Here is a 19,764-nt window from a genome sequence, read left to right as displayed (position 1 = left end):
CAACTGTGAATACACTCGAACATCTACATTTATGGTAAGTGTACACAACTGTACTTTCTGTTTATGGTAGTGTATGACCTGAGGTAGTGTAGGCAAAATTTGTTGGTGGTCGGGGGGAATAAAAGAATGCATGTTATGTAGTCCTGTCTCGTCGTAATTCTTGCTGGATGGGTTCGGAGCCGATATTTGGCTCCGACTTGGCCGATACAAAAGCTTGAGAGCTTTTACTGGCTCGAGCTAGCCCCTATCCCATGGTGCCTCGCGGCAAATCCCCAGATCTTGTTTGCCACAAAAGCTTCAAGGTTGTGTCTTACTGGCTCGTTGGCTAAGGAAAACTTTATTTGCTAAATTTAGTCTTTTTTCATAACTTTTCTATCCCTTATATAATATATATATATATTTTTTGTCTCTTGTGTGACTGTTTTTGAGAGTTTCCGACCCCTATTCCTCCCCATAGCACTGTACGGCCCATTTAAGTTAGAGGGCCATAGTGCCTATTTAAGTTGGAGGGCCTTTCCTCCCTGTGTGTGTGTATATAAAAAAAAAATTATATTTTTCTTTCTTTCATACTTCTTCTTGTCTGTAGTTACCATTTAGTGTTGCATTTATTGTTGTTTATCTAGCTACTCTATTCCTTGTAGTCGGAATGTCTAAAGAGCATAAGGCTCATCGGCCTTCGGGGTTTAAGAAGTGTGATAGATGTGCACAGAAAATGTCTCTCACAGACCGTCACACCAGTTGCGTGTATTTCCTTGGTGAAGCCCATTTGCAGGAACCCTGTACTTTTTGCCATGCATTTAGCACTAGAGTTTTAAACGAGAGAAATTGAAAACTCATTGCTAGGGGTCTCATGACCAGATGTTTGTGTTTCACTGTTGCAGTCATTACTCTTGGGTTATCCTGCTGGCAGGCTACCCTCATTCGGCCAGAATTCCAAAGTCTAGGTCCGACGTCGGTTGCTGTCGCCTCTTCCCTGACGTCAGTGCGCCAGGGGTACAAAAGATGCAGCCGACGCCATTTTCTTCAGTCTTTCTTGCTGCGCAGTGCCCGAAACAAAAGCAGTTCGCTTTGCGGTCGGCCAACTCCTAAGATTTTCATATCCGAATTTCAGAACCAAAGTCTTCATTAAAGCTAAGTACCCTGTTGGGGAAACTTTTTTCTTGCTCCAGAAAAAATTAACAATTGTATTTCTTGTGGGAAGCAAATACCTCATAAGGATTTTCACTCTTACTGTATTCCTTGCCTAGGCCCTGATCACAACGTTGCTAGCTGTCGGTTTTGTGCTAGATTTAACCAACGCACTATTAAACGTCGGTTCGATTTTGCATTTCATTACTTTGGCCGAAGATTTAATTATATAATGCCGTCGGAACAGCCGACGACCAGAGTTTACAAAAAATGCAAGGACAAGGAAAAGGATAGGCATCCGAGGTCCAAAACCGACGAGGCCTCTGCCAGGCCAGTCGCTGGTTCTCAGTGAGGCGCTTTCGCAGCCCCTGGCGCCCGCTACCTCAGAGCCACAGGCCGCTTCTGACTCCCACTTGGAGCCGACTGGGCCTCTGGATACTCAAGGCATTGGACACTCGGAAATCATTCCCTCAGATGGGTCCAGAGCCGCTGAGCAGGCATTTGCTTCTGAGGGTGTCTTCAGACCTACACAACTATATATTAAGCCATCTTCAGCTTCAAAGACAAAGACTAAAGCAGCTCTAAAGACAAAGAAACAAGTACAGCATTCTCCTACTCAGACTTCAATGTCTAAAAAACAGATGCTCAAAATGGCCGAAGACCTAATTACCTTGATCAGGGGCTCCTATCCCCCTCCTGATAAGAAACCTAGGCAAGAGACAGAGTATGATTCTTCGGATCAGGTTTCTATTTCCTCTGATTCCTTTTCTGAACAGGATTACTCCATGCTTCCCTATGAGGATTCTGATGAATCCATTCCTTCAGCTTCTCCTCCTGAGGATTATTCTTTTGGAGAACCCCTGCATACCATGAGGGAGCATTTCCACTGGGAGAGCCAAGATTATTCTGAATCTAAGAAAAGGCACAGAGACTTTCTGCTACTTCCTCAGCACAGACCCCTTGCTATTCCACCTGTTCTAGACATTGTAGATGATGTATTTTCAGAGTTCGGCCTGTCCCCTGACTCTTAATCCCCTTCACCTGTTAAGCCAAACAGATACTACAGGGTCCCAGATTCTCATAAATTCCTATATAAAAACCCTGCTGCTGACCCAGAAACTATATCCCAGGGTCCCAAAGGGGTTAAAGCTTCCACTGCAAAAAAACTGTCCCCTCTGGTAGGGATTCTAGGGCTCTAGACAGATGGGGGAAAAAAGTCTACACTTCTGCTACCTTGCCTGTAAGGGCTTTAAATTGCCAGTTTCATATGCTTAAATATCAGTCATATTTAATGTCACTGCTTAAACAGAAATTGTTGACAAATACTGACTGTTCAGAGAACAAGGAATTGCAGGAATTATTGCATGCAGCTGAACAAGTGGGAAAGCATACTTTGCAGTGTGGTTATGATTCACTGGAGGCCTCTTGCAGGGCTGCTGTTACAGGTTCTGTTATTAGAAGGCATGCTTGGTTAAAAGAACAGAATCTGCCTGATCATGTTAAACCAAAATTATTAGATGCACCATTACAGCATGATACTTTGTTTGGTACTAAAGCAGAAGAGGTGTTGAAAAAAATGGAGGATAAAGCAAAATCCATGCAGACAGTCAAGGATTTCTTAGAGGTACAGCCACCCAGGTTTAGCAGGAGCTGGCCTTCTAAAAATTGGTCCTTTCCAGTGTCAGACAGACCACAAAGAGGCAGATACATGCATCCCAGAGGCAGATCTCAGCCCCAAGGCTCTTACAGGCCTAAACAATGGGCTGCTCCTACCTCCAAAAGCGGAGAAGACAAATCACAACCTTACAGGAAACGGTCCCAATGACTTTCCTCTGCCAGATCCAAGCACTTTTCTTTTGGCAGCCCCCTTAGGGGGAAAACTAGCACTTTTTTCATCAAATTGGTAAATGGTTACCCAAGACAAATGGGTCCTGAAAATAGTGTCCCAAGGCTACACGTTCCATTTTCACACTCTACCAAGGTCAAAAGGTATGCCAGGCCTGCCACACAATCAATGGGCAGAGGCACAAAAACAAATTACAACCCTCATGGGCATGAGGGCCATTCTGCAAGTACCACAACAAGAGCAGGGGCAAGATTTTTACTCCAGACTTTTCCTAGTACCCAGAAAGGACAAAATCTGGAGACCAATACTGGACCTGTCTATATTAAATACATTTCTGGAAGTACCAAAATTCAAGATGTTGACTCTACAGCAGCTACTGCCCATGCTGGGCAAGAAGGCTTGGCTCGTAACTTTGGACCTAAAAGAGGCATACCTGCATGTCCCATTCAGACAGTCTTGCAGAAGATACCTCAGATTCATAGCTGGCAGAATGCATTACCAATTCTCTGCACTGTCCTTTGGCTTATCTACTGCGCCCAGTGTCTTCACAAAATGCCTGGCACCAGTAATTGCGTTTTGCAGACAGAGGAATTCAAATATATCCCTACTTGGACGACTGCCTAATTCAAGCAGAGAACAAAGACATTCTTCTAAAGCATCTGGCGTTTGTAAAAAGATTACTAATTGGCCTAGGGTAGACAGTAAACGAAAAGAAATCAAAACTAGTGCCCTCTCAAGAGAGAATATTCCTGGGTGCAAGCTTAAATACAACTGCCCAGATGGCTTATCTCACGCCAGACAAACAAAAGCAACTGACTACTTACTTCAAGAAATTGGCAACAAAAACCCACTTATCTGCAAGGAAAATCCTGCAGGCCTTGGGTTTCATGGCATCCTGCATTCTACTAATTCCATATGCCAGACTGCATATGAGGAAACTTCAATGGTATCTAAAAAGTGTTTGTACTCAGCATTGCCACAGCCTGGAGACAGTAATTGCACTCATTCCCTGCCTGCAACAGGAGTTTCGATGGTGGACAGAAGCCTGTCACCACAGCAAGGGTCTGCCATTCAGTTTACCCACAGACAGACACTGACAACGGATGCATCAGATTATGCCTGGGGGGCCCATATGGCAGGAAAATGTATTCAGGGCACATGGCCTGCAAACCAGATGCATCTTTACATCAATCAAAAAGAGATGCTAGCTGTTCAAAATGCCCTGACAGCTTTCAAGGACCTGCTTCATCCAGGACAGATACTGATAAAGACAGACAACACTATGGTCATGTGTTACATAAACAAGCAGGGAGGTACACATTCCTACCCCCTCTGCAGACAAGCAGTGACCTTATGGGACACAGCATTGGCTTTTCAAGTTCACCTGCAAGCACAATTCCTACCAGGAAAAACAAATACTCTGGCAGATGAACTAAGCAGAAACCTTATGGATCCCCATGAATGGAAACTGGATCCACAAGTCTTCAGCATGATAATAAGGAAATGGGGATGCCCAGACATAGATCTATTTGCCTCCCCTCACAACTGCCAATTGCAGAGATTTTGCACAAGGATTTATCACAAGCAAGCATGGAAAGTGGACACCCTATCCTTCAGGTGGAAAAAATCTAACAGTATATGCCTTTTCTTCACTGCCTCTCCTTCCCAGGGTACTCCTAAAGGTCAGACAAGAGAAGCCAAAAATTATACTGATTACACCAGACTGGCCATGCCAGCACTGGTACCCAATCCTAAAGAGCTTGTCTCAAGGTCCAGTATGGATATTACCTCAAACGTCTCACTTGCTGACCCAACAAAACAATCAGATCCTGCACCGCCAACTCAAGACCTTAAATCTGGCAGCATGGCGGATAATGTAGCCATTCAGACCACTCCTCTTTCAAAAGCTGTTATGGATGTTATCTTGGAGGCCAGGAGGCCCAGTACCAGAAAATCTTATGCAGAAAAATGGAAGAGATTCTGTGCTTGGAACCAGGAACAAGGCATTGACACGTGTGTAGCAAATATACCTCGGATTTTACAATACCTAACTGAGATGCTGAACAAAGGCCTTTCTTTCTCATCAATTAAGATTCATGCCTCTGCCATTTCAGCCCATTACAGTACGGAACCACCTATCTTTTCTCATCCTTTAATAAGGCAGTACCTCAGAGGGGCCAAAAATATTAGGCCTCCAAGGAGAGCACCAATTCCAGCCTGGGACCTCAATTATGTTTTGGAAAAATTCACACTGCCTCCTTTCGAGCCAGCATCAACAGCAGATATAAAATTCTTATACTGGAAAACAGCCCTGCTCCTAGCAATAACCTCTGCAAGGTGAGTCTCGGAGTTACAAGTACTCATGGCTATGGAACCTTTTATCATTTTTCATCCAGACAGGGTTTCTCTGAGGACAAACCCTACATTTATGCCTAAGGTGGTGTCCAGTGTGGCCCTCAACCAAACCATTCACTTTCCTACCTTTTATCCCAATCCACAGAACAAGGGTGAGTAAATTCTGCATTCTTTGGACATACACAGGCAGTTACACTTCTACTTGGACAGAACTAAAGCTTTCAGAAAGACTGAGCAACTTTTAGTGTCATATGCTGCAGGATCACAAGGAAAGGCCATCTCAAAACAGACTATTTCCAAATGGATAGGCCATTGCATCCGTTTCTGCTATTTTCAACATGGCAAATCAGTGCCTAAGGGCATTACGCCTCATTCCACTAGAGCAGCAGCCACTTCAGCAGCCTTCCTCAGAGGAGTACCAACCAAAGATATCTTAGAGGCTGCAACTTGGAGTTCAGTGCACACTTTCACAAAGCACTTCCACTTGCCACTTTACTCTCAAGTCCAGAGCAGGCTTTGCCACTGCAATTCTGCAGGGCCTCATAGCCTCTCCTAATCCTATTTAGCCCAGCCACCCATCCTCAACTTTGGGATTCATCCCAAGAGTAATGACTGCAACAGTGAAACATGATGAACATAGTACAGTTGTGTACCTACCATAAATGTAGATGTTCGAATGTATTCACTGTTGCAGTCCAGGTTACCCATCCACCATCCCCCTTTTCTTTGCTGGGACTTATCTGCACTTCTCTATCCTATACAACCTATTTGGTGTATTTGCTTGTAGATGAAGGAAATGTTATTTTTGTGCATGCATTTTTATTGGCATATTTTCCAGCCTACCAGTTTGGGGGCACCTGACATCTGGGGCAAGAAAAACTGAAGAAAATGGCGTTGGCTGCATCTTTTATACCCCTGGCGCACTGACGTCAGGGAAGAGGCAACAGCAACCGACGCCGGACCTAGACTTTGGAATTCTGGCCGACTGAGGGAAGCCTGCCAGCAGGATAACCCAAGAGTAATGACTGCAACAGTGAATACACTCGAACATCTACATTTATGGTAGGTACACAACTGTACTTTCCTTCCAGGAACAGCTGGAACTTGGTCAGGCAGCTCCAAAATCTTCTTAGAGAAAATCTTCGGCCCCAGCTGCCGATCCGACTACAAAGACCAAAGCGTCGGAACCAAGAAGTTCCGGCTCCGATTCAGCTTCATCAGTTTTAGTGCCGTTGGTCTCATCAGCGCCGAGGCAACCTTTGGTACCGAAAATTTTACCGGAAATTGAGGTTGTGTCTCCCACCTTGAGATCTCTTGTTTTGGAGAGGAGATCTCCTTCTGTCTCCACCAGATCCTCCAGGACTCTATCAGATGAGGACATTGAACGGGTGATGAAGAGGTTGCTTTCAGATCCAGCTCTGGCAAGAAAATTGGCCTTTCCGGACCCAAAAGTTTCGGAGCCAACCCCCTTACCGACCACTGTTCCTCCTCTGACTGCTTTGCTTGCAGAGCCTCTTTCTTCAGGTTCTTCTGTCTTGGACCCGTCGGCTCCGGGGATTCAACCTGCTTCCTCGGAGCCAATTACTCTATCCTTGATGGCTCAGTCTGGAGCCGAGGGATCTGGGAGCCGACGCTCTCGAGATGACTCCGAGGGGGACAGTCACCCTGGTTTCGCATCGGACCTGACCCTCCCTCTCGGAGCCTCGGCTCAACTCAGCTCGGCTCCCACTTCTGCTTCGGAGGCGTTCCCCCTTGCTAGGAGTCGACCATCCATCCCCTCGGAGTGGAAGCCTTCTTCGGAGTTAGGGGTGGAAGGCTTTCGAAGCTATAGAGAAGGCTTTATCCTCTGCTAAAGCCATACCATTGGAACCTGTGTCCAACCATCAGCAGGCAGCAAACTCTTCCCCACTGCCACCTCCACAGCTTAGGGAGCCAGAAGCCCAAGTAGCCCCCATTGGAGGTGCCCCCTCTTCCGAGACCTCCCCAGATTATCCCACTGGAGAGCTCCCTCGGAAGAGGCTGCGTAAGAGGAAACATGTTGACTCACCTGAGTCTGTCACGTCACACACTTATTTAGAGGAATCAGAAGGGTCCCCTAAATCCCCCTCTGAGGCTGTCTCCTTTTCTGACATCCTAGAAATCCTTAGACAGAGGGGTAATTGGAAGACTTCTAACCCTACTGAGGAATAATCAGTGTATCTTGAGGCATTTGGTTCCTGACCTTCCACCTCCTGGGTGACACCACGTTATGACCAACTCTTGGAGTCATATCGCGGAAAGCCTGGACCTCCCCAGACTCAGTGGAGCCTGTCCCGAGGAGGCCGTAAAAGTTCATAACAGCACCTGAGGACAAGACTTTTATTTATTTTTTTATTTTATTTTACATTTATTTATTTTACATTTGTTAACCGGGCTAGTCTAGCTGGATATATTTCCATTTTCAGTAGAGGCCCGGGGAGAAAAGCTCCACCAAGATAGAAAAAATTAAAAATATCGTTACATGGTAAATGAAAAGATTAATAAAAAAAATACAACAAGTAATTATTACATACTAAAGATATTTACACTTGAAAAAGCAGCAGTAAAGATATTTACACTTGAAAAGCAACAATAAAAATGTAGCACAATAAGATTCATCAGGGATTTTTCCCATCAAGTAGAAAGATTTCAGCAGTATGTTGATTAGAGTTTAAACAGTACCAGCCTTGCTTACATGAATATGCATTAAAATGTTTGGAAGTTTGTTTGGAAGAGGAAGAAACAGTGGTGGAAGAGGGTGGTTAGTCAGGGTTACTACAAGGGCATAACCAGTGCGTTTTGAGGTGTTTTTTGAGTTTTTTTTAAAGAGAGGCAAGGATGTGATTAAAGTTAGTTCATTGGGTAGCAGGTTCCAGTTTTTTCCCGCTGCGTTAGTAAACAGAGAGTCACCAGCCATGTTGTTAGACTTGGTTATGATAGCGAGGAGTTTGCTGGAAGAACATAGGGAATTCAGATTTTTATAGGGGATTAAGAGATTGGAGAGTATAGGGGTGGAGTTGGGTTGGTAAAATATCTTGTGGGCAATCGTGAGTTGGGAGATTATCAGATGGTTTTGGAATTCAAGCCAGTCTAGTTGCCAAAGATTCAGACAGTGGTGGGTTTTAAAGGGATTGCCAGTGGTGAATCTGGCGATGTTATTGTAGGAAGTTGCTAGTTTGTTAAGGTTATTTTTCTTTAGGTTGGTATAAATAGGTGAGGCGTACAGAAGAGTAGAGATTAGATGGGAGTGAGCAATCTTGGTTCTGGCTGCTGGGGTTAGGAAAGGTTTTATTCTATATAAGGAGCCTATTTTTCTGTTGACTGTTTTAATGGTGTTATTTATATGGTAATCAAATGTAAGGTTATTATCAATGGTTATTCCTAACAGTTTAGTGGTAGAGTCACAGAATATAATAGTGCTATTATTTGAAGAGACTGAGAAATCTGCGGAGGAGGACTTGGTAGTGGGGGTAAAGAGAAGGAGTTTGGTTTTTTTGGCATTAAGACGGAGGCAGCGTTTTGTAAACCATGTTTCTACAATGTTAAACATTTTGAGTAAGAGAATGTAGTTCTAATGGGGAGTATGCTGAGCATATTAGCGTAAAATCATCTGCATATTGAATGCAGGTGGCTTGAGGAATTACTACATGGGAGGTCATTGATAAATAATGAGAAAAGAAGTAGTCCGAGAATAGAGCCCTGAGGGACTCCGATGGTGACTGGCAGAAAGAATGAAATTTGATTTTCCCAGAGAACTGCCTGTTGCTGAGGTAGGATCTGAACCATTTAACAGCCTGAGAGTCAAAGGAAAGGGATTCAAGAATATTGATTGAGGGTGTGGTTTACCATGTCGAAAGCTTTTGAGAGGGCAGTAAAGAGTGCAGATGAGAGGATGTTTTTATTGCGGTTTCTATTGATGGCATCTGTAAAGGATAAAAGGGCAGTAGTGGTACTATGTGATGGCCTAAAGCCATGTTGGCAGTTTGCTATTATGTTATGTTGCGATAGATGATGTAAAAGTTGTTGGTGAATGCATTTTTCCATAATTTTTGCTAAGGGTGATGAGAGCTATTGGCCGATAGTTAGAGTAGTCATTTGAGTTTCCACCTTTATGTAGGGGGATAATGTGGGAGATTTTCCGAATATCTGGAATGGTTCCCTCTTCGATTGTCCTATTTATAAGGATGGATATAGGGTAGGCAATTACTTTGGCTGCTTTTTGAAGATATTGTGACGGTAGCTGGTCAGCAGAAGGAGTGCATGGCTTGAGTTTTTGAATGAATTTATAGATGAGAGTAGTAGAGATGGGTTGTAATTTGAATGTAGGTAGAGAGCCTGGTGTGGTGATGGGAAGGCTTGAGTTGTCTGGGATAAGTTGACTAGCTAGAGATTGTATGGTCTCAGTGAAAAAAGAATTAAAGGTATTGGCAGTTTGATGGAGGGTATTTGGATCTGCATCAAGTGGGGTGGGTGTTCGAGAGTGTCCTGGGGAAAGGAGTTTGATACTAGACCAGAACTTCTGAGTATTATTTTGGTGAGTTTGCTGCAGTTTACAGTAGTAGTTATTTTTATCTGTAAGTATTGCCTTTTTTGTACTATTTCTCAACTGCCTAAAATTTAGTTGATCAGAGATATTTCTGTTAGCTCTCCACTTAGCCCAAGCTTTGTTCCTAAGCAAAATTTGATGTCTGGTTTCTTTAGAAAGCCATGGGGCTGGGTTGGACTTCATTCTGATGGACCGTTTAGGTGCATGCCTATCCAGGATAGAAAAGAATTTAGAGTTAAGATACTTTACAGCCTCTTCAAGTGGAAGGGTTTTTAAAGGGTTCCAGTCACAGGCACTAAGTTCAGTTTGAAATAATTCTGAGTTAAAGTGTTTGGTAGAGCGTGTTATCCTAAAGGTGGGGAGGTTGAGAAGATCCTTCTTTTTTCTTATGATGTAGGTCAAAAAATGATCACTTACATCGTCTGGCAGCGTTCCTACTTTATAAGATTGTTTCTGTTTATTTATGAGTATCCAGTCTAAAGTGCTCTCTTTTTTATTTGGTTTGTTAATTCTGGTTGTAGAGGTTATGGTTTGGCTAAAGCCATGGAGGTTAAGATGAGAGGTAGGATTTTCAGCACTAACACCTTTCCAGTCAATATTTAAGCTGCCTAGTATTATTGTTTCTTGGGGGTAAGTAGAAGACACCCAGCTTAGTATAGCCTCTATTGTAGTGATATTATTTCCGGGTGGTAAGTAAATACAGGTAATGTATAAAGATTTGTTTGCGTTGATTTGAAGTTGTGTGATGAGGACTTCTGTGTTACTGTCCTGGGTTGGATTATATGGTAGGGTGGAGATATGAAGTCCATCTTTAAGTAGAACTGCTGCTCCACCCCCTTTTCTTAGTAAGGGAGTTCCTGTTGATGCTATAGTGGTAGCAGCAGCCACCAAGAAGGAGTTATCCGAGACATCTTCTAATATCCATCCTCCTAACATGGAGTCCAGGACAATGGATAGGTACGGGAAGTGTACTTTTTCTTCAGCGGCATTTACACTAAGATCGCTGAATTACCTTACTCATTTTACTCGTCTTCAGAGGGATCTTCTGAAAGAGGTAGGAGACACCCACCAGGGTTCAGTAGCTCTGGGTTCCATGGATAAGGTTTCTGCGCAGCTCTCCACCCTTACTTCCATAGCTAACTCCTCTATGAGACTGATATTGTACGCAGCAGATGGAGCGAGTAGGGCAGCCACAGCAGGAATATCCCTCAGGAGACATTCTTGGATGCGTCTTTGTAATTTCACCGAGTCCTTCAAGTCTTCCTTCACTAATGTTCCCTTTGATGGTTCATCTCTTTTTGGACCCCAAGTGAAAGAGACTTTGACTAGGTGTGAGCAGGAAGGGAAAACCTTATCTGTCATCACAGTCCGTTTCTCCCTCCCATCTTGACCCTATCCCAAGGGTAATACAGGAGGGAAAATGTGGTTCTGTAAATCCCAAAAAGGTTTCCCTCAGGCACAAGATCAACCCTCTCCTAGGGGCAGAGGGGGAGGATATAATGGAAGACGCTGCCCTTGCAGCAGAGGAGGTCCGCAGCATCAGGGAGATGAGAAGTTTCTCTGATCGTCCCTTCCATCACCCCTGAGGGGTTGCCCGACTGTCCGTCTCTGGAGGCAGTCGGGGGTCATCTATCGCTGTACCCAAGCACCTGGCTTACCATCTCACAAGATCATTGGGTACACACCATAATATCCAGAGGTTACCTGATCCCCTTTGTTTCTGAACTCCCAATAAACTGGTCTCTACCAGACGTATCACCCATCCAACTAGACCGTGCAACATCAGAGGTCATCTCGTTGCTGCAAAAAAGAGTCATCCAAAAAGTCCCCGCAGAGCAAGTAGGATCCGGAACTTACTGTCTGTTCTTTTTAGTTCCAAAAAAGACAGGGGACTGGAGATCAATCCTAGATCTCAGCAGACTCAACAAGTATGTAAAGAAATTGAAGTTCCGAATGGTCACTCTGCAGTCGATATTTCCCTTTATCGGGAAAGACAATTGGATGTGCTCAATCGATCTCCAGGATGCGTACTACCACATCAAAATGGACAGGTGCTCCAGGAGACACTTATGCTTCCGGTTGGGAGCCAGTCATTTTCAGTTCAGAACACTGCCCTTTGGTCTCACTACAGTCCCCAGATTGTTCACCAAATGCATGGCAGTGGTAACAGCTCACCTGAGACGTCAATGATTCCAGGTGTTTCCGTACCTAGACGGCTGGCTCCTCACTGCTACCACCAAGCATCAACTCATCAGAACCAGGGACGAGACTCTATCCTTATGCGCCAATCTAGGCATCACTGTCAACCTAAAAAGTCAGTCTTATCTCCTTCGCAGCACATTGTATACTTAGGCTCAAAAATAGACACAACCACCATGTCAGCAAGACTAACACCAGAAAGAGTAGAGTCTCTACGTAGTCAAGTCATATCCTTGCTAAACAAACAAAAAGTTCAGGCCAGAGTAGTCCTTCAAGTCCTAGGGACTATGGCTTCCTCCATCCTTCTTATCCATCCTTTTAGTTCCTCTTGCTCGTCTACACATGAGGATACTTCAGTGGCTGTTAATTGCCCATTGGTCAATGCAAGACCTTCCATTGTCTCGCCAGAGTTTTATAACAAACACCTGCAAAAAGGATCTGACATGGTGGTTGCACACAGAACAACTTCTCCTAGGTTGTCCACTTGTTCCTCCCCAAGAGAAAGCAGTTTTGACCACGGACGCTTCCCATATAGGGTGGGGGGCATTATCTGGGAATGACAGTCCAAGGTACTTGGCAGAACCATGAGAACCACTTGCACATCAATGTTCTGGAGATGAGAGCGGTGCTGTATGCATTGCAAACACTTCACAGCTCCCTTCCCACCGAGACAATTGTGATACAGTCAGACAACATGTCTGTCGTGTGATACATAAACAAGCAAGGGGGAACCAAATCTTACCTGCTTTGCAGAGAGGCCTTAAGAGTTTGGAAATGGGTGATGGATACTCAATGCTTCCTGATAGCGATGCACATCCCGCGTAAATCCAACGTTATAGCAGACAAACTCAGCCGAGCAATTCTGATGCCTCATGAGTGGTCCCTGAATCCAAAAGTTGTGAAAGAGATCTTTCACAGATGGGGCCAGCCCTGCTGCAACCTATTCACCACTCACCTGAACACCAAATGCAGCAGCTACTTTGCCGTCATTTCCTATCCGGGGATGTCACCCAGGGATGCTCTAGTCCACGATTGGCCCCCGGGACTTTTTTTATGCCTTTCCATCTTTTCCTCTCATTCCAAAGGTAATACACAAAGCAAGATAGTTGAGGAGTTCCTTGATCCTCATTGCTCCTTACTGGCCTCGACAAGTTTGGTTTCCCTTCCTGTGGCCCCACCTTTTGGAAGAACTATGGATTCTGGACCCATCTCCAGATCTCCTGATTCATCAATCGGGACAGTTCCACCCCACGATCCACACCCTCAAATTGACAGCATGGCTGCTCCAGTTCCACGAATAGCCAGGTGTATTCCCCTATCCCCTTCTGTCAAACACATTTTAATTTCATCCCATAAACCTTCCACTCAGAAACTATACTCCAGCAAATGGAAAAGGTTTTCGATTTGGGCTCCGAACCGGGGTTTAGATCCGTATATGGCTCCTATAGAATCTATCTTATCCTTCCTAGCATCAATTTTTCATGAAGGAGTGACAGCCACTACAGTTAAGAGTTCAGTTAACTGCCATTTCCACTTTCCATTTTGGCTTCATGGGAAATCCAGTCATGCAGCACTCCTTGTGTAAAACCTTTTTAAAAGGAGTTCTTCTCAGGCTTCCAATCAAACAACCATTAGAACCCTGGGACTTGAACTTAGTCCTCTCATCTTTGATGTCTGCACCCTTTGAGCCACCCTCTTTATCAGACCTAAAATTGTCATGGAAAACACTATTCTTAGTAGCCATAACATCTGCTAGGAGAGTCTCAGAACTGCAAGCTCTTAGTATTTGACCTTATTACATTATTTTTCACAAGGATAGAGTCTCACTCAGGACAAACCCTTCCTTTCTTCCCAAGGTATGCTCAGAGCACAATCTGAATACTACTATTGAACTACCTGTGTTTTTTCCAAACCACTCCAATAAATCTGAGTAGAGACTACACCAGTTAGACATTCACAGAATTCTCAGATTTTATTTACACAGGACTAAAGAATTCAGTAAATCAGATCAATTATTTGTTTCCTTTTCTGACAAGAAGAAGGACTTGCCTGTTTCTAACGTTACTCTTTCAAAATGGCTTTCGGATTGCATTTCATTTGCTGGCATGCAATTACCCATCAAAGTCAAAGGTCATTCTACTAGAGCTGCATCTACTTCATGTGTCTTTAGATCTAGGCTCCCAATTGATACTATTTGTGCAGCAGCTACTTGGGCAAGACCACGTACTTTTGTCAATCATTACAAATTGGATTTGGCCTCCCGGGACAGGTCTTCTTGGGTCCACTGTGCTGAAGAGTATCTTCGCTTGAGCCACCCGGGATATAGGTGCTAGGGACGCTGTCCCATCCAGCAAGAATTACGGCGAGATAGGACTACATAACATAAAGAAGTTATGTACTTACCATAACGTTCCATATTTGTAGTCCATCTCGCCTACATTCTTGCGTCCCTCCCTCCAACTCCCTTCCTGTTTCTGGGGGATCTGGTAGACAGTACTGGTGCTGTCTGACCTGGTTTTCTTTTGTTGTCCACCTGGCATGGATTATATTTCAAAATCCTTTGTCTGTATATATGCAGCTCTGATATTTCTTACCTGTTAGGTACTTATTGCTTTCTTGCAATCTATATCTGGGGAATTGCCTTGAGGCACCATGGGATAGGGGCTAGCCTCGAGCCTGTAATAGCTCTCGAGCTTTAGTATCGGCTGAGTCGGAGCCGAATATCGGCTCCGAAACTCAGCCAGCAAGAATGTAGGCGAGATGGACTACAAACATGGAACGTTATGGTAAGTACATAACTTCTTTTTTTGTGGCTTCTGCTGTGTAAAATGAGTTTTAATATGTGATATAATATTGTAAAGCAAATATGAGTAATTTGTTCCTGCGCAGTGTGCTTGCACATTGGCTAAAAGGGGAAACATTGTTTGCATTCTGGACCTCAAGTTATGCAAGGTCTGTTTCCCATCGTTATTGTCAAATTCTCATCAGACCACTTGTAGGGGCTTATCCTGTGCAGGGACTGGCCTGTATGAAATAAGGGCCTTCATACATTGAACTTGTTTATTACATGGGCTGTACCCAAGTCTCCGTCTGTCACATGAGTTTAAGCTTTGGTAGGGATGAGCTGTTGGGTCCATTACTGTTTTTTTTTTTTTTTTGTTTTGTTTATTTGAGCCTGTTGGTCTAGTATATGATTCAAACATGGCGTACTAGGTCCCACACCCTTCCTTTACAGATGGGTGAACAAGTCTACATCCACATCATCCCATCTTAGCTGCCAGCTTTTCTGGCACACAGCCAGTTCAGTTTGGGTCACTAGCTTTAGACTGAAGGCTCCTGCCTCCATACCTGTAAAACTAGATCTTATTACTACTCACTGATCTGAAGTTACTGTGGGTAGGTTGAAAAATGGAACAGTCTCCATCTAAAACAAACCTTTCTATTATTTCATTTCCTCCCAACATAACATGTTATGTAATGTGATATCCCATTGAAAGTGTCTATATTTTTCCATCAACACAGTACTCCTTCCCTTTTCTCTTTCATATTTGCTTCCTTTGTGACTCTCGTTTATTTCTGATGTCTTCAACCTTTGTATGTCCACCCAGCCTGTGTTCCTTCCTCATTTTCCCCAAAGTCCTAATTCTTGTACTTCTGATTACTTGAGATTTCTATGGATTGTACCAGCATACCAATGATACATCTTGTACTGTGGTGCACACAGTGACAACATTTCACCGCACATTGAGCCCAGTGCTGATATTCTCAGTTTGTTCGCCTTTTCTACTCTTGCCTTCATGACTTGCCTTGTTTCTCTTCCTGCTTCTTATCACCTGTTTGAATGACTTCAGCTACACAGAGTCCTGTTACACTCCCCACCACCAGCCCATTACATCTTCAGGTAGTGTGCCTTACTGCAGTGTCACAGTCGCCTTCTTGACAGTACTCCCCACCACAGATGATTTCATCTTTCAGCAGGTACAGCCTCCTAGAGAAATCCCAGAGCCTGTTGTTTGTCACACATCTGTGCAGTACTGTAGCCCTTCAGCCCCTCACCTCGTGTACCTCTTGCCTTTTGCATTTCTTTGTCCATCCTTTCCTTATTTTCTCTTAGTGACTTTGCGGTTACATTGATGCCTCTCTCCAGCAGCAGTAATGATTCTAAGCTTTCTTCTCCTTCTGTCAGTGAGTTGGGTTCTGTAATTAATTTCTAGGTTATAGTGTCTATTGCCACTTAAGCCTTGAATTAAGGTTTGCTAGTGATGGTTTGGTCTGTTTTGAGTTTTAAACGGTTCAACATGAAGAAGAGAAGCTGTACATGCTGTAATGAAAGTCTTGACCCTGAGAGTGAGTAACTCTGAAGCACAGTAGATAAACAGTATGTAGTGTTTGCAGCTGCATGCTATAGAGATGATTAATAAGTAATAATAATAATTCAAGCGGGAGTCTGTGTTCGTAACCTTTTGTATCTCCATATGTGTTTCACATTTTTACCTAAAAGTATGGTAGCAGATTACCCCCCAGACCATATATCAGATTATGGATTTATTCAGTTAAACATGCAGCCTAATTTGTGAAGTAGAAACTGACTGTACAGTACAGTGGGTAAGATGCAGGTGATTACTCAGCACATGTAGTAATACACCCAGTGAATTAACTAAGAAATAAATCACCAGTACTGACACTGTGCAGGCACAGCCCTCTTTGATTCTGTTTGGAGTGCGCGCTCGCCCACACACGCGCGCACACATATACATACACATACACATATTACTACCTCTCTGTATCTTTGTTCCACAGGAACATGTTAGCATTCTATCCCCAGACTTGAATCTGGCTGCAAATCTTAAATATTGCTTTTATTTTTTTTAATTTCTTTGTCTACCCCCCCAGGTGAAAAGACTTTTAAAGAATACCTGGATGAATATTACCGCTTGGACTATGAAGATATTATTGATGGCATGCCGTGTCGCTTCAAGTACAGGGAAGTAGTACCAAACGATTTTGGACTGTCGGTGGAAGAGGTGTGTGCATTTTTTAATATCATTTTTGTCTCCATTTCCTGCTCAGAGAACTGTCATAAAGGCAACCGTCAGTAGTTTTCTGGTTAGGGCCCTAACATCGACCCCCTGGTGGCTGACACAAGGCCCTTGCATCATCATGAGGGAGTGTGACTACTCCCACATCCATGTTTGCAATGGCTACCATCATAGGCTTGGATTGTCCGTCTTACAACCCCTGGTCCTACCACCGTTGTTATCATTAGAGTGCTCTGCTTGCACATATAGATATGTGAAAAGTAATTTTGACTGTGGAAAAATGCTTGATCTGATGTTGTCAATTTTCAGTTATTCCTCCACATGTAGGTTTTGATCTGATCCTAGGATCTGACTCAGCAGCTTTTTACAGCTCGTGGCTACTGCAAACTCTTGAGCTTCTCCCTTACCCAAAATGCTGTACTCCTCCTCCATACCCCAGATCTCGTTTGCTGCCTTTGCATATGGATGTGGTCGCTGATAGATCTTGAGCTATGTTGTGGTTTTGTGAGTTATGTAGATTTTCTCCTTTTAAATTATATTACAGTTGTATTTTTATTACCTCCCTTATCTTTATGCACTTATTGGTGCATTCTTAGCTTACCATAGTAGGTAGATGTTCTTCGTGTTTCACTGTTGCAGTCATCACATTTGAGTTATCCCTGCCAGGGTAGCCCTCAGTCGGCCCGAATACCAGAGGCTTAGTATTTCTGTGTCGGTTGTCGTCGCTCCAGGACTGATGTCAGGTTGTCAGTGGTATAAAATAAAGCAGCCAGTGCCATTACATCAGTCTTTCTTGCCGAGGAGCCCGAAGCAGAAGCAGTTCGCACGAGTGCCGGTCAGCCACTACCCGATTCTTCATTTCCGAATTGGAGTTGAAGTCTTCTAAAGCTAAGTACCCCTTTGGGGATCCTTTTTTCTTGCTCTAACCGATGTCAGAAAAAGTTAACAATTGTATTGCCTATGAAAGTAAATACCATACCGAGACTTTCATTCTTACTGGTCACTTGCTTAGGGCCAGACCACGATATCCCCCGCTGTTGCTTTTGTGCTTTGTTCAGTGCCATAACTGTACGTTGTCAGGCCCTTATTGTAGCTAGGTATTTTTGCTCTCAGTCCTCGAATTCCGATATGGCTTTGGTAAGCCATCCGACAACAGATCTTCCGAAAAAACGTAAGGATAAAGACAGAGATAGACCGCACAGGTCCAAAACTACCGATGACGCTTCAGTTAAGCTTGTCATCAGGTCTCCAGTCCTCAGTGAGGCACTTTCTCAGCCCCTGATGCCCGCTTCTGTGGATTCGCAGTCCACTACCGAGACCCTTTTGGAGTCCGGTATACCGCGAGACTCTTCATCGACTAAGGATGCTGCAGATGTCTCTACCTTGGAGGGGTCCGGTTCCGTTGAGCAGGCACCAGCTTCCGAAGTACTTCGCACTACCGATTCTCGACACAGACCAACAACTTCTTTCGCTTCTACCGTTCTTTCGAAAAGTACCGAGTTTCTAAGGCCCAGGGTATGAACCACACCCAAGAAACCAACAACCCAATCTCAGGCACCTGCTTCCTTGCCTCAGTCTCAAATGCTTAAAATGGCAGAAGACCTTATAATGCTTATCAGGGGAAGCCAGGCTAGGCTACCCCTTCCAAGAGAAAAAGAAATATGTCCCCAGTAGTTTTATCTGAACAGGAGTCCGATAACTCTGATGCATCTGAATATGAAGGCATGCAACACCTCTCTGCTTATGAGGATTCTGATGTAAAGGAATCCATCTCACCACCCGTGGACTTTTCCTTTGGGGAAACCCTGCATACCTTAAGGGAGCATTTACAATGGGAATGTCAGGACCACCCTCAGTCTAAAAACAGACTCAGGGAATTCTTAGATCTTCCACAGCTCAGACCTTTGGATGTTCCTCCTGTCCTGGATATTTTGGATGATGTTTTTATGGAATCCATTTTGACTCTTGACACCCTCCTTCCTGCACCCAGAAAACCTGACAGGTACTATAGAGTCCCTGACTCTCACAAATTTCTTTTCAAAAATCCTACTGCTGACCCCGATGTTCTCTCTCAAGGACCTAAAGGAATTAAAGCGACTTCTGCTAAGAAACCCACCCCCTCAGATATGGATTCACGAGTATTAGACAGATGGGGTAAAAAAGTATACACCTCTGCTACTCTTGCTATTAGAGCAGTAAATTGTCAGTCCCATGTGCTGAAATATCAGCAACATACCATGGATCTCCTCAAACAAAAAATATCATCTTTTCCTGCTTGTGCAGAAAATAAAAAGTTATAAGAGTTAATGTATTCTGCAAGTTTAGTAACGTGGTTTTGACGCCCTAGAAGCATCTTGCAGGGCAGCAGTCGCTGGTTCTGTCCTTAGAAGGCATGCTTGGCTTAAGGAACAGCCCTTGCCAGATCATGTCAAATCCAAATTATTGGATGCACCCTTGCACAAAGACAACTAATTTGGCACCAAGGAGGTCTTAAAAAAGATGGAAGAAAAAGTTAAATCTACACAGACAGTTAAGGACTTCTTGCAGGTCCAGCCACCCAGGTTCAGTGGGCATTGCCCTTCCAAGCACTGGTCCTTTCCTGCCCCCTCTAGGTCAGCTCAGCCCAGACCCCG

At 44.0% G+C, this 19,764-nt stretch overlaps 1 protein-coding gene across 1 annotated transcript in view; it reads left to right on the top strand.

The window, feature by feature from the left end:
• Window positions 1-19,764, top strand: part of KRI1 (KRI1 homolog) — a 1,261,256-nt gene that overhangs the window by 1,055,865 nt on the left and 185,627 nt on the right. The window contains exon 16 of the mRNA XM_044084757.1: window positions 16,986-17,116. Within this exon, the coding sequence (XP_043940692.1) occupies window positions 16,986-17,116 (131 nt within the window). The remainder of the gene's footprint in view (window positions 1-16,985; window positions 17,117-19,764) is intronic.

The sequence above is a fragment of the Protopterus annectens genome, chromosome 9.part0 (assembly GCF_019279795.1).
Source record: "Protopterus annectens isolate FY-2018-M chromosome 9.part0, PAN1.0, whole genome shotgun sequence".
NCBI lineage: Eukaryota > Metazoa > Chordata > Ceratodontiformes > Protopteridae > Protopterus > Protopterus annectens.
Note: the sequence above shows the minus strand (reverse complement) of the source record. Positions and strands in the feature narration are given on the sequence as shown.